The sequence below is a fragment of the Glycine max genome, chromosome 2, assembly GCF_000004515.6.
Source record: "Glycine max cultivar Williams 82 chromosome 2, Glycine_max_v4.0, whole genome shotgun sequence".
Taxonomy (NCBI): domain Eukaryota; kingdom Viridiplantae; phylum Streptophyta; class Magnoliopsida; order Fabales; family Fabaceae; genus Glycine; species Glycine max.
The window spans coordinates 50,009,130-50,029,317 of record NC_016089.4 but is presented as its reverse complement, the minus strand read 5'-3'; the positions used below and the strand labels follow the sequence as shown (position 1 = coordinate 50,029,317).

General features: G+C 33.8%; 3 protein-coding genes across 6 annotated transcripts; 1 reads left to right on the top strand and 2 right to left on the bottom strand.

The window, feature by feature from the left end:
• Nucleotides 1-1,489: 1,489 nt before the first annotated feature.
• Nucleotides 1,490-5,389, top strand: LOC100785217 (TBC1 domain family member 2B). Of its 2 annotated transcripts, none has more exons than XR_001386210.3 (7): nucleotides 1,490-2,768; nucleotides 3,518-3,634; nucleotides 4,168-4,346; nucleotides 4,428-4,521; nucleotides 4,603-4,676; nucleotides 4,774-4,875; nucleotides 4,994-5,034. XR_001386210.3 is itself a non-coding variant. In XM_003518527.5 (7 exons), exons 1-7 carry the CDS (start codon nucleotides 2,286-2,288, stop codon nucleotides 5,126-5,128), a joined length of 1,188 nt encoding a protein of 395 aa, XP_003518575.1. In that variant the 5' UTR covers nucleotides 1,490-2,285; the 3' UTR covers nucleotides 5,129-5,389. The 2 variants fall into 2 exon arrangements, 1 of the variants encoding a protein (XP_003518575.1); XM_003518527.5 differs by having other exon boundaries at nucleotides 4,599-4,676; nucleotides 4,994-5,389.
• A 2,451-nt stretch (nucleotides 5,390-7,840) lies between these two features.
• LOC100802004 (fimbrin-5) lies at nucleotides 7,841-14,261 on the bottom strand. Its single transcript, XM_003519629.5, has 15 exons — nucleotides 14,009-14,261; nucleotides 13,707-13,842; nucleotides 13,440-13,610; nucleotides 12,919-13,157; nucleotides 12,657-12,828; nucleotides 12,509-12,547; nucleotides 12,298-12,366; nucleotides 12,064-12,180; nucleotides 11,493-11,704; nucleotides 11,012-11,170; nucleotides 10,678-10,877; nucleotides 9,460-9,617; nucleotides 9,083-9,179; nucleotides 8,826-8,917; nucleotides 7,841-8,466 (listed from the first exon to the last, which is right to left on the bottom strand). Exons 2-15 carry the CDS (start codon nucleotides 13,791-13,793, stop codon nucleotides 8,251-8,253), a joined length of 2,028 nt encoding a protein of 675 aa, XP_003519677.1. The 5' UTR covers nucleotides 13,794-13,842; nucleotides 14,009-14,261; the 3' UTR covers nucleotides 7,841-8,250.
• Nucleotides 14,262-17,895: 3,634 nt separating this feature from the next.
• Nucleotides 17,896-19,932, bottom strand: LOC100801468 (fasciclin-like arabinogalactan protein 7-like). 3 transcript variants are annotated; one of them, NM_001254333.2, is made up of 2 exons: nucleotides 19,776-19,892; nucleotides 17,896-18,864 (listed from the first exon to the last, which is right to left on the bottom strand). In NM_001254333.2, exon 2 carries the CDS (start codon nucleotides 18,805-18,807, stop codon nucleotides 18,037-18,039), a length of 771 nt encoding a protein of 256 aa, NP_001241262.1. In that variant the 5' UTR covers nucleotides 18,808-18,864; nucleotides 19,776-19,892; the 3' UTR covers nucleotides 17,896-18,036. The 3 variants fall into 3 exon arrangements, with proteins under 3 accessions (NP_001241262.1, XP_040862202.1, XP_040862205.1); XM_041006268.1 differs by having other exon boundaries at nucleotides 17,901-18,919; nucleotides 19,776-19,932; XM_041006271.1 differs by lacking the exon at nucleotides 19,776-19,892 and adding an exon at nucleotides 19,696-19,754 and having other exon boundaries at nucleotides 17,901-18,864.
• Between the last annotated feature and the right edge of the window lie 256 nt (nucleotides 19,933-20,188).

The following is a 20,188-nucleotide window of genomic DNA, read 5'->3' as shown; positions in this document are numbered from 1 at the left end:
ACGAATCATCAATTTTCTTTTTGAATTTTTTATTTTAAAAAACATAGTGAAAATTAATAATTGTTACTCGAATATCAAATAAAAGAAATAATTTCTATAACTAATCGTTGGTTTATTTAACAATACTAGCATCTATCGAAGTACCTGTTATTTTAATTGTTTTTCCTTAATTTTTTATTTATACTAATATTTATCTTTTGAGTAAATAATATATATAAATAATGTAATTTTCTTACAAAATCATGTAATTATAAACTATCATATATATTATATTAATTCTTATATTATTATTTAATCACAAATAATAAATTTATTTACTATCATAATAATTACCTTTAAATTTGTAATCTCAAGATTGAAAATTGGTTGATATTTTGTTTTTTTATATATATATATTCACAATAGATAAAGTTTAAATTGAATCTTTTTCATATATTAAGATTAAGACTAGAGGTGAGATATTTAAACAATTTATGCAAAGTATTTTTTTAATAAGTATCAATTCAAGATAGACGTGATCAGATTTATAATAATTTATGTATTTTTATCCACTTAAATTAAGTTTGATAAATTATTTTAGTTAATTTATAGTATTTTTCACTAATTAAAAAATTTATTTGATTGCTCAATAAATAATTTTTTTAAATTAATTTTTAGCATTTTTTAATGTTAGTTATATTTGACAAAATTAACTAAAAAACTAATTGATAGTTGAAAGTTAAAAAAATATTTTATTAAATTATAAGTGTTTGATAAAAATTATTGAAGTAATTGAAAAATATAAAATAAAAAAAAATATAATTTATTAAAAAATATAAAAAAAAAGATGAATAAATATATTGAAGATAAAAATGTAATATAAAAAGAGTTAGTGTTTTAAAACACATTATTATTTGAAGTACTGGATTTAAAAAAATGTTAGAAATTATTAATTTTTTTTAAAAGTTAGCATTTGACTTTTTATATTTTATTTTCTTTTTATTCTTAAATATTTCTTTAATTTCATTATCCTTTTTAAATATATTATTTTTCTTTTTTTAATTACTTCAATACTTATTTTATCAAACATTTATAATCTAATAAATTTACTTAAAAGTTTTCTGCTACAAACTTTTTTATTACAAATAATTTTATAACTTCCAAATAACTTTTTAACTACTTTTATCAGACATAACATAATGAAACTGTTCATGATATCTATGCGGAGTTATATGTTTAAATTTGCATTTTATTCTAAAAAAATACTTAATAAGTGTTAATATAATTAATAGAATATGCAATTATGCAAAATAGTAGAAGTTTCAAAGAATAAGACACCAGATATTTATTTATCTTAAAAAGGTAAAAAATTTAAAAATGCATTTATGTCATTTAACATATTGAAAACTTTTCCCTCATCAAATTAAGCATTTTAATTCTTAATAAACATGGTGAATATCTTCTTCTTTAACGTTCTAATATATATATTTTAATATATGAAAAAGGTGAAATTTGAATGAGTCCCCGAAAAATAAAACCACATAAACAGGCGAGCGTATGTAGCAGAGCGAAAGCCACCCACCAGCTCAGATCAGCAGCAGCAGCAGCAGCACCCCCTATTTCTCCGTTCTCTTTGTTTTTACACTCTTTCTATGCAATTTCCTCCCCCCTAAATTTCAGGCTTTTATTCTTGTCCCTATCTTTCTAGTCCATTCTTTTGTTAGAACACTCTGATTACCCATTTCAGGACTTCTTCACTTTTCCTCATCATTCCTCTCTGTATTTTACATTTCATCTTAAAGGATCTGTAATTTCCCTGATTGTTTTTTCTTTTTTTCCATTTTCTTTCCCACTTTTGTTTTCTTGGGTCTCATCTTATCTCTCTGTACCTGACTATTCAACCCCCCCTATTTTTTTCTTTCCACAATTTACATTTATTATTTGTTTTCAATAGGCTCAGAAGAGATTTTTAGCTCAATACATCAAAGTCTCAAACTTCCTGGGGATGCGGAAAGTGTCTTTAAAAAAATTCCCCCTTTTGTTATAAGTTTTGAATCCAACCCTTGTTTCACCAAATCTTTTTTCACCCATTTTGTTTGCAGCCTCTCCTCACCTAATCTCAAGCACCCAGGTCCACAAAATGGACCATTTCACGGTTTCAGACTAGTGGATAATTTTTCTTATTTGACAAGGTCCTTCCTTTTTCCAATTCAAAAGACAACCTAGTCTGAACACCGAAGCCACGCCAAACCCCCTTTGTTGTTGTGGGCTATCTTTCATTCTTTCTTGATCTGGCACAAGAAAAAATGTATGGAACCAAAAGCAAAATAGACCTTGCCTTTGAATACCAATCCCAAGTTGCAGTTTTGAGGCCCAGCATCCATTCCAGGAGAGCAAATCTGACTGTGAAATTCCAAGACCTTTATGGGTTCACAGTTGAAGGGAATGTGGATGATGTGAATGTGTTGAATGAGGTAAGGGAGAAAGTGAGGCAACAGGGAAGGGTTTGGTGGGCATTGGAGGCCAGCAAAGGGGCAAATTGGTATTTGCAAACAACCATAGGGCAAGGCAGTGCCCTCACATCCTCATTGAAATTCTCAGCAATGGCTAATGCTATAACTTTGAAGAAGTTGATCAGGAAGGGGATACCCCCAGTTCTTAGGCCTAAGATTTGGTTTTCCTTGTCAGGGGCAGCCAAGAAAAAGTCCACCGTGCCTGACAGTTATTATGATGATTTGACCAAAGCAGTGGAAGGGAAGGTCACCCCTGCTACCCGGCAGATAGATCATGTGAGCAACTCCCCCCCCCCCCCCCCCCTTTGGTTTTTATAATCATCACACAATTGGGTTTGTTTTGTATTTGATTACAAGTTTATTAATTGTGGTTGTGGGCATCACCCTTTATTTTACAAGTGCTTGCAGGTGTGTATGTGGATCATTTTCAAATGAATTTCGTGGAGGAATCACTTTGTCTAGACTTTATATTGTGTGACTTGTGAAAAGATTTTCAGACAAAATTTTGCCGCAGATTTTGATGGATGATTGTGGGTGTGGTTTTTGTTTTCTTTATTCTTCCAATGAGCAAAATTTAATATTGATCTAAGAGTTGAAGCATTTGTTAGCCCTATGTTTGTAACCCTTACAATTATAGGATCTATGAACCGTATTGGCGTATCACATTCAAATAATTTACATGTTCTTGAGTGCACGAAATTTAGTTGAGGCAAAACGCAGCTTTGAGTAAATGTTAATTAGAAAGAAATAGGAATTTGTGTGGGTATTTGGTACTGTTTGACATTGGGGATCAAGTTTGTGTAGGCTTTTGTATATATTTTGGAATGTGGCTGTTGTTTATTTACTTGTCCAACAATGTGTACTTTATGGGTTTGGAAAAGAACTTGTCATCAGGGTTTTTGATGTGATCCTTAAAATTGTGATTGGTTATTGATTTTTGTTCAAGAAGAATATGAAATTGTCTACTTGTTACTTTGTTCATTATATTTATTCGGCTTCTAATCATTATATAAGCATTTTTGCAGGATCTACCCAGAACCTTCCCTGGTCACCCATGGCTGGACACTCCTGAGGGACATGCTGCTCTCAGGCGTGTTCTTGTTGCCTATTCTTTCCGTGATTCTGATGTTGGGTATTGTCAGGTGGGTTTGCTCTGTCCATTCTTTTGAAGTATTGACCCCCTGCTCAGTATACAAAAGACAATGTTCTGACTTGTTATTAAATTGAAATTGGATACTACCTATGTCTTGTTAAATTGAAATTGGATACTACCTATGTTTTGTATTAGGTATTTGAAGAGAAAATATCTTTTTATGTGTCTTACTCTTTGATTCAATCAACTCTGCTTCTATTCTTTTTCTTCTGCAATTAGATGTTCTATCTTCAATTAGTAAATGCAGGCCTCTCAATCCTTCTCTTCTAACTAGTTAACAACATCGTGTGACTAAAGTGTGGATTAGTTTCTATGTTCTACCTACATTTGTTTTTCTCAATTACTTCAGCCACTATATTTGATGGTTAAAAATTTAAGGCGGGTAAAATATAGCGCCACAAAGTTTCTTCAGTTAAATTGAAGTTGACAATAATATGTGATTTACTTGAAAATTAAAAAAATTAAATGCATACTTGGGAACATATTTTCTTAAATATTGACTCTACTATATTATTGCTCCAGGGATTAAATTATGTTGCAGCATTGTTGTTGCTTGTCATGAAGACAGAAGAAGATGCATTTTGGATGCTTGCTGTCTTGTTGGAAAACGTCCTGGTTAACGACTGTTACACAAACAACTTGTCGGGATGCCATGTGGAACAAAGAGTGTTTAAAGATTTACTTTCTAAAAAATGTCCAAGGTAAATTTATTTGATGTGTTAACTGTGTATCGTATGTTTGTTTCTTAGTATCTTCTGAAAATTGTAGAAATGGAAATGCAGGATTGCGACTCATTTGGAAGCTTTGGAATTTGATGTCTCCCTTGTTACCACGGAGTGGTTCCTTTGCCTCTTTTCGAAAAGCCTGCCTTCCGAGGTTAGAATAGTGCTGCAGTAAATTATACATTCAAATGCTAAATTGTTCCACATACTAATACTTCTTCCATGAATCAGACAGCTCTTCGCGTATGGGATGTTATCTTCTATGAGGGTGCTAAGGTTATATTTAACGTGGCCTTGGCAATCTTTAAGGTACCAGTAGTGTAGCCTTTTCGTTCTTTCTTGATTTTTGATAAAAGAAAAAACACATTGGAAGGGATGTTTCAACAGTTGTCGCCCCCAATTGCAGATGAAGGAAAATGAATTAGTTCTAACCCATCATGTTGGCGAAGTAATCAATATTCTGCAGATGACCACCCATCACCTATTTGATCCAGACGATCTATTGACAGTAAGATAACTTTTACTATTTCCTATCTTAACATCCTTCCTTTCCATGTTATCACAAGAAGAAAACCATTTGAAGGTGCATGCATTTGTTGAATTAAACTTTCCTTATGTTTTTGCAGGTGGCATTTGACAAGATAGGTTCCATGACAACAAATACCATATCAAAGCAAAGAAAGAAGCAAGAACCTGAAGTGATGAAGGAGCTTGATCAGAGGATCAGAAGGCTAAATTCCCTTAGAATGGAGGACAAATAGCATTTGCTTTTTTGTCTTTTGGTTTTTTTTTGTTTTTTTTTTGGGTACGCACGTTGCTTCCAAAGTCTAAATGTCGTCCTCCACTGCCTCGAGCAGAATGCAGAATTATGCATTACCTTAAATTCTTCTCTCCCTCGGGGCATGCCACAACACAAGCCCTGTTCATTTTCAGGATGTTTGTTTGTAGGTCATAAAGTGTAAATGTGGATATGGACACATCATAAACTATTAATTAATGTTATAATGTGTATCAACATCAAATTTCACTGCTGTGGTACTTCAATGCCCAACTCATTTTTAGCCTGTTCAATTTGGACAGATTTTTTTAAGTTCTGGCACAATTAATGTTACATAATTTTAAAAATATTTTGTTTAGATAAAATCAAGAATGTCATGTGCTGGTAAAATTTCGAAACATCAACTAATGGATAATGGACTTAATATTGCTTGGTTGCAAGTCGCCACTTAAGGGCAACATCAACTTAAATGCATTTTCTTACACAGGAAGTTCAATGACAAGAAGAAGCTCATAACAAATATCAAATCGCTATTGCTTTACCAACGCTGAATAGGAAAGTAATGAAATATCAAAATGACGTATTGGTTATTACGGTGAGTATGAATGAATAAATGCGATCACGTGGTGTATGGTTGAGCTATGGTTTTCATTGAAAAATTAGAGATGGAAGGAAATTGAAAATGTTGGGATTGATGGGTTCATGAGTTGTAAGCGGTGAGGCGGAATAACTAATTTCCGCTGACTTTATTAGATAGGAGAATATGAGATACCCTCTCAGTTATATTCTTATTAGACATGTACTTTCTCTCTCTTTTTTTTCTGTCCAAAATACCTTTGTCTTCCTTGTAAGGATCCCAAAAAAATACAGCAATAACAACAACAAGTTCAAACCAATTTTTCCAATTTCAACTTCCAACAATCCAAATAAACACTAATAGAATTAATGCAAAATCAAATCCAGAACCAATGCAATTCATCTTTCTTGTGACTCTATAAAGAATTTTTTTAAATTCACAAGTTTCTCACTAACATCGAACTAATAGATCCCATTCCCATTTATTTTTTTCTTTTCAAGTTCACCAATTCCTCACTCACATTGAACCGATTCATTTCAGCATCTCAATTACACAATGATTCAAAGGAGGAATAAATTAGCAAGCAACAAAAACATATAGAACCAACCAGCGTAATTTCAATAGCATATATTTCTTTTCTTTTTAATATCGAAACATGAGGAATTCAAGAGGCATAGCAAAACCCAACATTAAGGAAACTCAGGCATATTGAACAATACATGCTATGATTTTTTATATTCTTGTCTTAATATCCTAACAAGCTATGCTAACCAGTATTTCAAGTTTCAACAACCAAAAAACCTACTTCAAGAATGCCCTGGTTAAAGAATTAAAATTGAATATATTAAAAAAGTATAATATTTAATATTTCTGACATATTAATATTATGATTTCTAATAAAATCTTTTTATTTATTAATTTCTTAGCTAATATATTTAAAATATTCACTAGCATGATCCAAATAATAATAATAATAATAATAAATCATAAATCATATAGTGGACTCGATTACTACTTTTCATCTAACGACAAGGTTGATTACAATGATACGGGATGAGTTTAGATGAAGAGTTGAAGACATTAATTTCTGAGTACAGTTTGACTATATATATATATGTGTGTGTGTGTGTGTTAATTTGTTCATTTTTTGTTTCTATGCGAGTTTACAATGATTTTGTTATCAGTTCTTGAAATGTGAATATGTATGTTGATGTGTTTGGTTCAGCCATCAACATCGGTTCAGTACTTCTGCTCAATAATGACGGACGATGAAAGTTGCAAAGATCAACAAAAGGGTAGAATGTTTGTGTACTTATAATTACTGATATATGAAGCAAGTACACCTCTTTTGGCTGAAGTATTATAATGTCAGACACATTTTTTTTATACCAACACTTATTTGATACTTGTTTGACATGTGCCAAAACATTTTTCATCAATGTTAAAAGTCACGGTTCATCATATAGAATGACCAATAGCATGTTTTTGATGGTGGTAAGATGAGTCAAAATCAATTTTGATTTGGTGAATGTGAAGCAACACATTATTGCTTTGGAAAAAGCTTATGATTTTAACGATATTCAAACATGTTATATAAAAGATAAGAGATGTCAATCAAATGATTTAAGTGTAATGGATGGAATGAAGAAGGACTTGAGATGTTATCTTTAATTAAAAGGTATTACCCGAAAGAAATTTTACTATACAGGTGAATTTTAGGCAATAAAACGTCGGGATAGCACTTATAACATAAAAAACAGTAGAAACCTGCCTTAATTATTTGAATGTGTGAATAAGACTTGTAAAAGTTCTAATGAGGAAAGTAAAACAAATGAAGGATAGTCGAATCACTAGAGATAAGATCTAGAAAAATGATAAAAAAAACAATTAAGAAATGTGGTCAATAATTTGTTTATAAACATTATTAACAAAAACATTACGTACAGAGTTAACTCCAACAAGTAAGAAAATGCTTTGTTATTGTTGTTGCGTTGGTGGATGTATAATTCTACAATTCTGCTGGCTATATTGACAACCAAGTTAAGAAAAGAAACCAAGAATAAATCCGCATTTCGAGCAAAACAGAAAAAAGTTGGCATGCATAATCTCCAATTGCCATAGCATCAACTACCTGTATAAATATATTTGAATCCAAGACTTGAAATAGAAAAACCACTTAAATGAAGTGGATAATCATCACTGGTTCCGTTCATCCACTTCAACCCGTATCTGTATGCACGCATTAAGAATAATCTTAACAATTAGCCGGAAAATAAAACGATGCCTTCCTCCCATATTATTATCGGGAAACCTCGCATGCAATTTTCATCAAAGAATATGCCTAAGTACAAAAAAATTCTAAAGAAGAATTTACAAGATCCTTCTATTATCTGCAGTTTCTCATAACAATAAGCTTTCTTTCAAGCTGGGAACCAAGAGGTTGGCATCTTCCTTTTTCCCTATAAACAAAAATGTGTTTTTTCCCACTCATTCTCCATTGGGTATGGTTTACTTCAACCTTTACTAACTTAAGAAGAGCTAGCATTCTCCGAAGTTGTCTCATCAATGGCTAAATTGGATACCTCGTCAATGGCTAAATGGGATACCTCATCAACTAAATCTGTTTCGCTTTCACCATCTACTGAAGCTTTAGGCGATGCTTCAGGGGTGATGTTTTCTTCAGGTTTCTTGAGGCTCCAATACATTATACTAGCAGCTAAAATGAGAATCATCTTCTGGTTGACCTGTCATGTTAAATGCAAAATAAGCTAGAGTCACAAAATTTCTCAGCCAAATAAATGCAGGATTAGTGAAGTATGTGGGCAGGAAGCTCAATGAACAAATACATTTAGGACTAGAAGAAAAATGCTGCTCCATGTACGTTATTTACGTTGAATAAATGACAAGCTCTCCATTATATCCACCAGATCAATTGTTGAAACGTACCGTTCCAATTTTAAGATTTCAGAAACATCATCTATTTCTAGTCATATAAAAGCATATTCATTGGCAACAAACTGCAACCAATTAAGTCCATACACCCCTTTTCATAGACAATTGGCATAATTATCATCAAAATTATGTTTAACATCGACAAATGTACCTCTATTATGTCCTCAGGTAACAGGAAAATGGAACACCCAAGTTTTCGGGCGACACTGATTATATATGTTGCATTCAACTTCTTATCTTCACCTGTAATTCATATAACAGAATAATTTGACCATTTCAATCGTTGCTCATAAGATAACATATTCTCATCATATTAATGCCAATAGTCAAATATAATGCTTAATGAGAAATTAAAGAGCTGCATTTTAGCCAGCACAATTTCTCAATAGCATGACAAAGTTGACATACCAGTCTCTCCTTTAGTAACAAGACTCCAGTTGACAACCCTTGGCTCCACTGCACTCAAAAGCTCAAGGAAGAAAATGCCACTGGAAAGATTCTTATCCTGATGAAGCACAATACAAAAATATCAACAATGAGTTGTAGTCCAACATCAAAGCAACCATCATGCACACTGAACAGTCCTTTTCTTCATCAAAAGCCTTAATAAAATTACTTTTAGTACTATTGATAACATATGCCTGTAATTTTTCTCCCAATATGAGCAGCAAAAATATTTAAGACTGATAATTGTTATAGATGAATGTAAAATTAAGAGTAGCAAGAACTATATAAGTGCGCGCACGCACACACACATACATAACTCTCAATAGATGGTTTTATACCTTGAAACTATCCATTTGAGAAGTTCTTCCTGCTCTTTTCACCTTATTGTTTGCCCAGTTTAGAATATCAGCATCAGTAATCTCTTTACCTTGTGAGTGTGATCTCAAATTTCTCAGAAGTTGAAGCATAGTAAACCTCATCAGCTGCCACAGGAATGCTGGGGACAGAGAAAAAATGGAGGTGAATATTCCCTACATATAATGGGGCAGATTTTTAACAAAACAATGACAAATGAAAATGTTACAATATAAAAGAAATATCCAATAATATATGTTTTTTCTTTTAGTCATAATTTTTTTTCTATCATTTTGGTCTGTCATTATTCCAGTGTGTTTAGTTTTAGTCCCCAACTTAAGTGAATCAATCCTATTAAGAGATGATGTGGCTAACAGAGAGCCATGCCATAATTTCCACATGGCTTTATTTTATCCAATATCCATTGTGCTGCCACATCATCACTGCCCATCTTCCACATTTTACACTGTTCATCTTCCAGATTTTTTTAACTATTTCGTTCATTAAAGGATCGGATCAGAAATAAATGTTTAATCGTATCAATCTGATAGAATAATCAGTCTTCCTAGTGGGGTGGGGATGGGAAAGGAGAGACAGTCTTGAAGAAGAAAGTTCAGATCTTGTCTTCCTTTTTGAACTTAAACTTGGTGGCGTCCACCACAGAAAAGGAAATGGAAACATTGTTTTGCTGACCTCGAAGTAGAAGTTTGGTGGATAAGGATAGGTGGAGTTAAGACTTAGGTTGGAACTGCATTCCATACAACCAAAAATGGAGGCCATTGTTGAGAAGATTTCGATAAGAGGACTGTTTTTTGTACACTGACAAGTGAGTGATTCACAATGAGAAGGGGAAAAAGGGGGGATGGGGAGGCGTGGCACAATAAGGGTTAGAGCTTTATGTTTTGTACCGCACAATTATATATCTTGATTTGTATAACATGAATATGCACCACACAGAATATTCTGATATTCCTCGGTAATAAATCACAAGGACATATCTTGGCTATTGATTATCTTCAGTGGGCAGATTTAACTATAGAGTAAAAGCATAAAATAATGCGTTGACCCATCAAAATATCCAATGCAATGAGGACAAAACAGAATTCAAGCAGATGCTAAAAGAGAGGGAACCAACCATACAATCATAAGAAATTCTCTAGAAATAACAAATCATTACAAAGCAGGGAAAAAATGAAACTCACCCAATAAGAGCTTCTTATTCCCTTGTACAATATCATTACCAGCAACATTCACTAATGAAAAGTTTAGTTCCTTCCCAATCTTTATGACTTGGTTGCAGTTCTCAACTTTCCGAAACGGCATCTTTATAGGAGGCTTTGTGGCCAGCTTCCAATTGACAGATCCAGCTGAAACCTTGTCAAGAACTTCTAATAGAACCCATCTGTAGTAAAGGAAATAAGGACCATCATAACCAGTAGTTAAGATCAAGGAAATTTTTTAAAGACAAGTTAAAAACAAAATGATAAGAAAATGGAAGACGCAGATGATGAGCCAACTGAACAGTGGAAAACTTACCCATTTCTGACATCCTCAAAAACATTATTGACATAAGTGGAAATTCCAAGACTGTTAATCCATAGTCTAAAGCATCGTTCTTCCCGAGATGTCTCTGCATCATCAGTCATCATCTCAGCAAAGGACATTTTCTGGCTGTCAACTGTTGTAAGGCCATTCCTACAAAAGTACAAGTAACAGAGATTATTGGATTTATATAAATGAAACTCACAATCTAAATCAGTTCAAGATCCATCCTGTACTTTTCACTAACCCAATTACTTGTCCCTAACAAATGAATCAACTAGCGAGATCCATCACTTATTAGTTATTACTCAGAGCCCTATTTAAGGATAATCATAACAGATAAAATACATAACCTTTAGTGACAATGTTATATGATATAGGAGCCACACCCATCCCCATTCATAGAAGGGCAGAAAACAGCATAATTTATAATGAAATCATTAGCACATTTGCAACCTCTTAAAACGAACAATACCTATGCTGGAAAATTTGAGCAACAAATGCAAGATTGAGATTAGGTGACCCCTCCACTATGTCCTTTGGAGTGAGGTATCTCTTGCAATCTAATCTCTCTGCCTGCTCAAGAACCATGTTTGCCCTTTCTGTTGGATCACTTGTGTTTAGGGCAGATGGGCCTGCCACTTCTGGGGCAAGAGCATTAAGCAAGTAAGCATAAGCCTCTCCATCCTGCAAAAAGAAGATATTGTAGACATAATAGACTCATGCAGCTTAGAATCATATTATATCTCTTTATGCAAACATCATGCACATAAAAAATAGCCACACAATGATTCAGAAATTGGCATGAGATAGGGCAATATAGTGAATCTTTTCCTTGAAAACTTGTAGATGGTTGTCAAGGCCAACAGAGTATAACAAGAAGGTCCACAGTTTTGTTACACTGATTTAAAAGGCACAAAAATGGAGGCAGTGGTGGGTATAATAAAAGGTTGTTTATAAGAAATACTGGATCATATTTCATTCACGTCCAGAAATATTTCTATTAGAGTAAGTCAGCATAGAAAGTTAGTAAGAATTTCCCTCACCTTTAGGTCAGAAGAGAAGTTTGTAACTTGTTTCTCATATCCAGCTTTCTTCAAGTGGAAATTCATCCATTTCAACAAGAGCTTATCAGGAGCTAAACTGATAAGCTCCTCCACATCCTGCCAGCATGTTAAAGATAACACAGGTTTATTTCAATCACATTTCTGAAATATGTAAAGGAAAGAAAACCATTGTACTTGTAAATTACAAATAAAAGAAATATTATCCAATATCACCTTGTCATCTTCCACTAATTCCACAAGTTGAGGAGTTTTCTTCAGATTGAGATCAGCTAACAATTGAATCTAATGTTGCCACCATAATGAAAAGTCAAACAAACAAAAAAGACAGCATAAGTTTACATGTCTTACCAATGAAAATGGTCTCAACCTCCTCATCTGAGTTCCATATTAAGCAAGGAAAAGGGTGGGAGTTTCAGTAGTTTACCTTGATTACTTGCGAAATCAAACCAAGTACCAGATGGGGCTACAAATAACCATACAGGAAAATTTTCAAAAATGAGTTAAAGTCGGTCAAATAAAAAAAAAGGAAACTGGAAACATGAAGAGAGGGACAAAACAAAGATTGAACCTACTCTTCCTTCAATTAAATCCTGTGTACCAATATTAACCACCGTGCACCCAATAGCCTTGGCCGAATTGAGGCCAAGGGTATGGTTCTCATTCCTTTCCCATGGATTAAGAACCCGTTTTGTGTTGATAGCTCGCTCATCTATGGTCCCAGGAACAGCAATATTAATAAGCTTGCTGCAGCAAAAAAAATAAACAGCAAAGTCAGGGAGAAAAAAGGGGGGACATTTTTTTTAATTGAGCTAACATTGAGTCCTGAAAATCTACCAAAGAAGGACTCCATCTTTTGCAAGATCAAACAACGCATTTGTAGATGGATCAATTGGAAGAAACTGACTCATGAATTTATCTTCAGCCAAGTAGTTATTAATATGTGCAACATAAGAAGCTTTCTCAGATTCATTAATTGCATGATGAACAGTTGTTGTAGCTGCCTTCAGAAATGAAGAAGAACTTTTTGAACCACCATCTTTAGCTATTGCTCGGGATTGCAGATTTAAATGTGCCTGCCATTCAATGTCACCGAATAAGTTGCTAGGTCCAATATAAATATAATTAATACCTACAAAATTACTCACAAATTGTGGTTTCATGTAAGGTGCATATACACGTGAAGAGTTGAGGCAATTTGAACATCAAATGACATTCTAGTGTATATTTTCCAACAATTTCATTGGGAAAGCAATAAACAGACCATTCTAACAACATATAGTAAAAGTTAAATTAAGAAACACATTACACATGAACAAATGGGAGCAGAATTGAGAAACCTTAAAACAAAAACTCACCCTTAGGAAGGACTCAAAATCAATCTCTTCATCCATGTTCTGATATGACTCAGCCAAGGCATCCTTAATCTCATCCTCGGTGAACAGTTCAGAGAAAGCCTTCAATTTCTTAAAAATGGGTGGCAAATTTCCGACAGTAACACGTCCCGATTGAGTCCTTTCCGACACATACTAGAAAGAACGTAAGAAACAAACACAATGCGTGTTATGAGTCCGAAATTGTGGTGTCAAGGAAAAACATAAGAAGAGGGGAAGAAAGAAACATACCTTGGATTTGAGGGTTCGAAGTTCGACTTGAGTGAACTGGCTCTGAAGCCATTGATCAGAAACAAGGACACCCACGAAACTAGACATATTCGACTACGACTCGGTTGGAGAAAAACAACAAACACTCGGAACAACACTGAGCCAACACACAAAAATGAAATGTTTATAAGCAAATAGAGATAACACATTTGTATTGAAATGAAAATCAACGGTGCGAGAATATTTAAATTACAAAGATCCAACAGTAGATTGCGACAAGGCAGGCAGGAAGAGATTGGGAAAGGAGAATTGAGAAAACGTACCTGAGAAAGTCAGAGAAGGAGAGCGAGATGGAAAGGCTTCGTCATCGTATTAGGGAGAGAGAGAGAGAGAGAGGTTTGTGTGTTGTTTGATTGTGAGAAAGAGGAAATGCGGTGGGGAGAAAAAAACGAAAGGACCCGCGAAGACAAAGGGAATGCAACGCGAATACTATCAATTATCAAACGGTACCAAATGCAATGCTTTTCTTTCACTCTCTACTTTGCTATTGCCAAATTGCTAATTGACATCTGGCGTCAATTCACAATCCCCACACTCCTCTTTCCTTCTTATTGTTTTTATCTATTTTGTTGCTTTTTCACAAACCCAAAAAACTCTCATCACCGTCTACAATTTTTTCCTTGTTATATAAAATTATATATATGCAATGTTCTTAATCTCGTGTTCTTTTGTTTTTTTTTTCTTTTTAAAATCGGAACTCAGTAACAACATTTATTTCCGCTTTCCTTTATATAAATCCACACCTAACATTTCCGTACGTTTATTTCTAAGATGAAGATATTTGCTTAGCCAAAAACAATAAAAAGAAGTTATTTTTCATCGCAATCAAACCAAATACAAAAGTTAAAGAAAAAATTAATCTTAATTTCTTTTCTAAAAAAAACCTATTAATCTTATTTATTAGGCAAACAAATTATTGAATACTTTCTAAGTATTCAAGATATTAAATATATTTATTTTTTATAGGAAAGATTTGCAAGACAATGTCACATTAAATTATAAGTTAGTATGCATGCGCTATTAACTAAATATAATCTTGAACCATCAATTCGAAAACTTTATTATTTTAAATGTCATGTTGAATATGGAGCATGCTTTACTTAGGCAATGAAGATAGTTGAAAAATTAAAATTGTACACAAATAGAACGGCGTGCATCATAAAAAGAAAGGCGAACTTGTGAATATCTTTGCTAAATGAACTATAGCCGACCTCGTGAGAGCTAGCTCCATTCATCATTCATGTATGGTCCAATCCCTTAACTATCACATGCAACCGCTTTGACATTTACTCTAATATCTATCTAACTGACATTAAAAACACCTATTCTTTTCAAATGTTAAGTTTTTCGCACAAAGTTGTATTAGTATTTAACTTCTTTACTATTAATTTGTCTAATACCACATATAAGATGGATTGGATGTTTGGGATGGCCACAGAATGTTAGCAGCTAAGATGGGATTTTGAATTGGGTGGACTAAGATTTGAGATTTCAAGTGATAAGTCTTCTGGCATGGACGAGATTTTGAGTGAAATGGTAGGTTCCTGCAAAAGAATGAAAGGTAGTACAGCGCTTAAGTTAAAAGGGTTCCTCCAAAGTGACAATTATGCATTAAATATTTAGTTGTTAAGATTCTAAGGGCATCTCCAAATCACATATATACGATTTCTCATCGTCCACACGTTTAAGATCAATCTCATCAATGGTTAGTTGCAAGAAAGCATCGATAACAGAGTAGATTACTCAATCTCATGAATAAAACTTTCTTTAAATGAATAACAGTTCAATTACAAAGTAGGGATTAATATCTTTTTGGTTCTTAAGCTTTTTAAACCTTTTGTTTTTAGTCTCTAAATAATTTTCTTAGTATTTTTTTCTCTAGTAACATATTTAGTCCCTTCTACGCAAGCCTAGCATCCAAGATGCAAGAACGCTGTGATTTTGTTAGTAGTCTAGTGTTTCTCTCATCAGAGACCCTGGAACGCTATCAATGTTCAACATTTTTTTGCAATAAGAGTTCAACGAGTTGGTCAAGCGTCTAGGATAGGATGTTAACTCGCATTTGGGATACTAGTGATGTTAGAGCACTGCATAGTTTCAGCATTTTTAAACACCAAAAATTTGTTTTCTTAGATGATTAAAGTTGAAAACATATGATTAGAAATTCTTCATTCCAAAACAAAAGACAATGTATTGATATTTTTATACAAAAGTTAAAAAAACTACTTAAAACTCAATATTTACAAAGATTTAGGGGCAAACTCAAATTCTACTATTTTTATAAGATTTCAATATTTATTTTTCATTTTTCTCTTATTATTTTCCTTCAAAATCATGCACATAAATTCATTAATTATATTGATAAAAATGATTCCTAACAAATCAAATAGCGACTTATTAACTAAACAAAAGCAAACCATAACAGGTAAAATAAGTCCCAACAATAAGAAAGCAGGCTTAACAAATTTAAAATATATGAAAAAAAAGCCGTTCATGTTTTAGGTTGTGTTTGGTTGAGAGGAGGAAAATAGTGTAGATGAAAAAAAGAAAAATAAAAGCAAGTGAGAAATAAAATGATAAATAAAGTTATTTGATTCAAGAGAAATAAAGACGAAAAAAATAAAAAGTTGAGTAAAAATAATACAACATTCCACCATTTTTAAACATATTTCTTGCCTTTATTGTCCCTATCAAACCAATAACACTCATTTCTATCCTCTCAATATGATTTCCATTGTTGGAAACAAACACAATGTTAATCTTTGAAACCCTATTCATGATATTAAGGGCATCATGTTAACTTTTTTTTTTTTAACTTTCCCTTTACAAACTAATCAAACAAGGAGTTGTTCTTTATTTTATTTTATTTGGTAACCACAATAATTAAGACTTTTGGTTTTTCGGTGGGACCTCTATGTATCTCACAGGTTTTGCCACTTTGAACCTGTAATGAGACTGACAGGTTTAATGAGCCTGTAATTAGGACTTTTTAAGAGTGTATTTTGTGAAAATCATAAGCACAGTCACTTGCATTTTAAATAAATTTGATTTTCCCTCAGTTGGATCCCTCTTAAGCAAATACTTCTGAAATAGTCTTATTTTTTACTTTACTCGGCTTCTGGCCTGGAGTTCAACTGGCAACAGTAAAGGTCCAAAGTCCAAACCCAAATTGCATTTGACTGATAATGAATCAAACAGTGAGCATTAGCAAGCAAAGAAAAGATGGGAGGAGACTGGAAGACCATCTTTGGCTAATTTTATAGGCATCCATACCATAATAACCCCTTAATATTATTATTTATTAATGCCTCATTTGATGCAGTGGGCAAGCAAGACCCTCCACACCCTCTAAGAGGTAAGGAGCAATGGAATATACGCTTCAAAATTAATTAAGTCACCAAAAAGATAGATTAAATTCCATCTCCAGAAGCGTATCCTTCAAAAAAGCCAACGCATAGCATACTGATTAGGTGAAACAAAGTCGCCTAGCTCATACTTAACCCAATTTTCAATTATCTTTGTAGTTATTTTGAAAACGACATTGCAAAGATTTTTTGGCCAAAAATTACTTTAGCATCTCATAATTATCAACCTTTCTTTTTCGTCAAGGAACTATCAATCCAATACAGCAAGGTTGCATTGGAAATGGACTTCAAGACTTCAACACCGTGCGAGTTTTACTTACAAGGACCAAAAAGCTTTTTGTATATATTAATTAGAGTTTGAATTATGAATTCACCAGGCAGCCTAAAAAGCTGTCAAGGACCAAAAAAAAAACATGTTAATTATAGTTACAAGATCTGGATTGGAAAAAATATATCCTTGATTATTTTTTTCCAAAACCGCATCTCCTGTCACATGCCACTGGGATAAGAAAAATACCGGGTCTTCAGGAGCTGGAACGTTAAAAGGCCCAATATAAAATCTGCATCTTTAATTCCATTTCAGCAACCGTAAAAAGAGCTTGTAAATCAGCCAACCCATTATCATTTGATTTCCGGAAACATCCCTTTAGGGAATAAAATCAACTTTGGGAATAGACTTTAACTTTAAGTGATGGCATTAAACTCTCAAAAAAGGTAGATACAGTCATAATAACATGGCAACCACATCACATGACATCCACATGCTACGAGATTTAACAAAAAAATAGTATAATAGAAGAAATCACATTCATACATATATTGAATAACACTTATGTTCAAAAAAATGGATTCAAATCAAAGCAAGTGGCACCAAATGTAGATACATAAATATAATCTAAATTAAATATTCAATAGGAAGAGTGCCATCAGAAGAGCACCAGCACACCAAAAGTTGCCAAGACAAGGTTGGCCCAGATTCCATAGCTGATGAACTTGTGAGAAGAGGAGTCATCATGAGTAGATGATGGAGATGATGCTTTGCTATCTGCACTGTGTTCAGTTGGAGAATCAGCAGCAGGGGCAATATCAGGAGTTGGTGCAGGAGCAGGTGCAGGAGGTATATTAGTGCCAAGAATGGCCTCAGGGAGTAGCACCTTGTCAACTTGATATATTGCAACAGGATCTGTGGCATGAACAGCACTGCTCACCTTGGTCTTAGACCATCCTGAACTAATGTGCACTGTCCCAGAATCATCAGTGAAATTCAAAGTGTAATCCCCTCCGGCAAATGTGGGAGTAGAGCTGGTTTGGCTAAGGCTTGTGAACTCAGCAAGAGAATAGAAATGTGGCAAGGCATGGAAGAGGATCACTTGCTTTAGCTGGTCAGAGGTGAGGTTGGATAGGACAGTTTTCTTTACAGCATTGAAGGCACTGTCCTTAGGAACAAAGATGGTAATTCCTTCTTCAGTGTTGTTGGCTTGGTTTTGGAAAGTGTCAATCACTTTGGTGGACTCAAGGTATCCAAGGAAGGTGTGAAATGGACCAGCAACACTGAGCAACTCGGTGAGGTTCACGTAGTCGGGTGCCGGGGCTGGTGCTGGAGTTGGGCTCAGAGAGGGAGGACTAGCAGTTTTGGCAAATGCTGAACTGAAAAGCAGCATAATGTTGCTAACAATGAAAACCATAGAAAACGCCATATATTCCTTGGCCACTGGTTTATCCTACCTTTCTATATCAACAGTCTCTCCAAATTCCTGTAAGAAAAGAGCTCCACATTGGTTAGATCTCATCATAACAAAACCTACCAACCTGCGAAAAAAGTTAAATAATGCGCGAATAAAAAATGAGCTCCGAGTTCAAACTCAATCTCCAATAAATAAATAATGATAAACCTCTTAATTTTTTTCCACCTAACCTTCTTTACATCTCACTAAAAAGTTGTCTACAACTTACTAATAATATCTAGAGACTAACATAATGGCCGGAACCAGATCTTGCAAAAGTTAACATATAAAGGAACAAATGAAAAATAATAAAATATTCAATAGAATATGAAATGCATAAGGGAAGATCTAGGAATGCGAATTGAACCAGAGTAAGCGGAAGGAATTGCGGATCGGAACATGATATGAAAAATATAACAATTTGAAAGAGGCGAAGAACACTTCAAATGTGCTACTTTTGTTTCACACTAGTGAAAAATGTTAAAATCAGAACTCCCAGAAGACTAAATTTCCAAATGCTAAATTCGAGATCAGACACAGACACCTAATGAAATGAATGTTGAAAGATTTTCTATTTTCTTTTTTGAAACTATTAATCATCACCCGCAACCAGTGCCAATGGAATGAATCCATTACTAGGTCATTTTCCCCACAAAGTTTCAAACTTGTTGACAAACCCAAGCCAAATGTAGGCGAGTTAGACTTAGAGCAGTCAAGTACACAGTGACAGAATTCACATAATTTCATGAACCCCATAATGAAAAGAGACAGATCTAGACTAGCTGATCCAAAATCACAAGCACCCATGAGACAAAAAAGGCATTCAAATGTGAAAAGGCAAGAAAAGCTAAAAGTTTGCACCTAACCATAGATTGAGTGACATTCAGAACAAAAGTAAATTAAAGGAAAGGAAAGATAATGAGATAGAAGAGCACACAGACCTGAATAAGAGGAATTCAGAGAGGAGAATGTGAAGGACGAGGAAGGAGAATGGAAGGAGGGTATATAAAGATAGAATGGAGGGTACGTATACCAGCTGGAAGGGTATTACAGCAAAGAGATGCTTCTAACTAGAGGGTGAAGACATAATATACTTTAATGGGAAATGCTTCTCTGGAACACACTTTTTTTCTCTCCTTGTATGGTGGCCTTTCCATATCCGCTTTAACTAAATTACTTCTTTAACCCATCATAGACCAACCTTGCACTCTACCCCACCATTTTTCCATCTCCCCATTTTATCATCTCGCTAACCGACATACATAAATGGTTTCTACTTCATTTCTAGTTTATTTATTTTCATCACCAAAAATGAAGCTGACGTTTAGCCATACATACATACCAATGCTCAAAT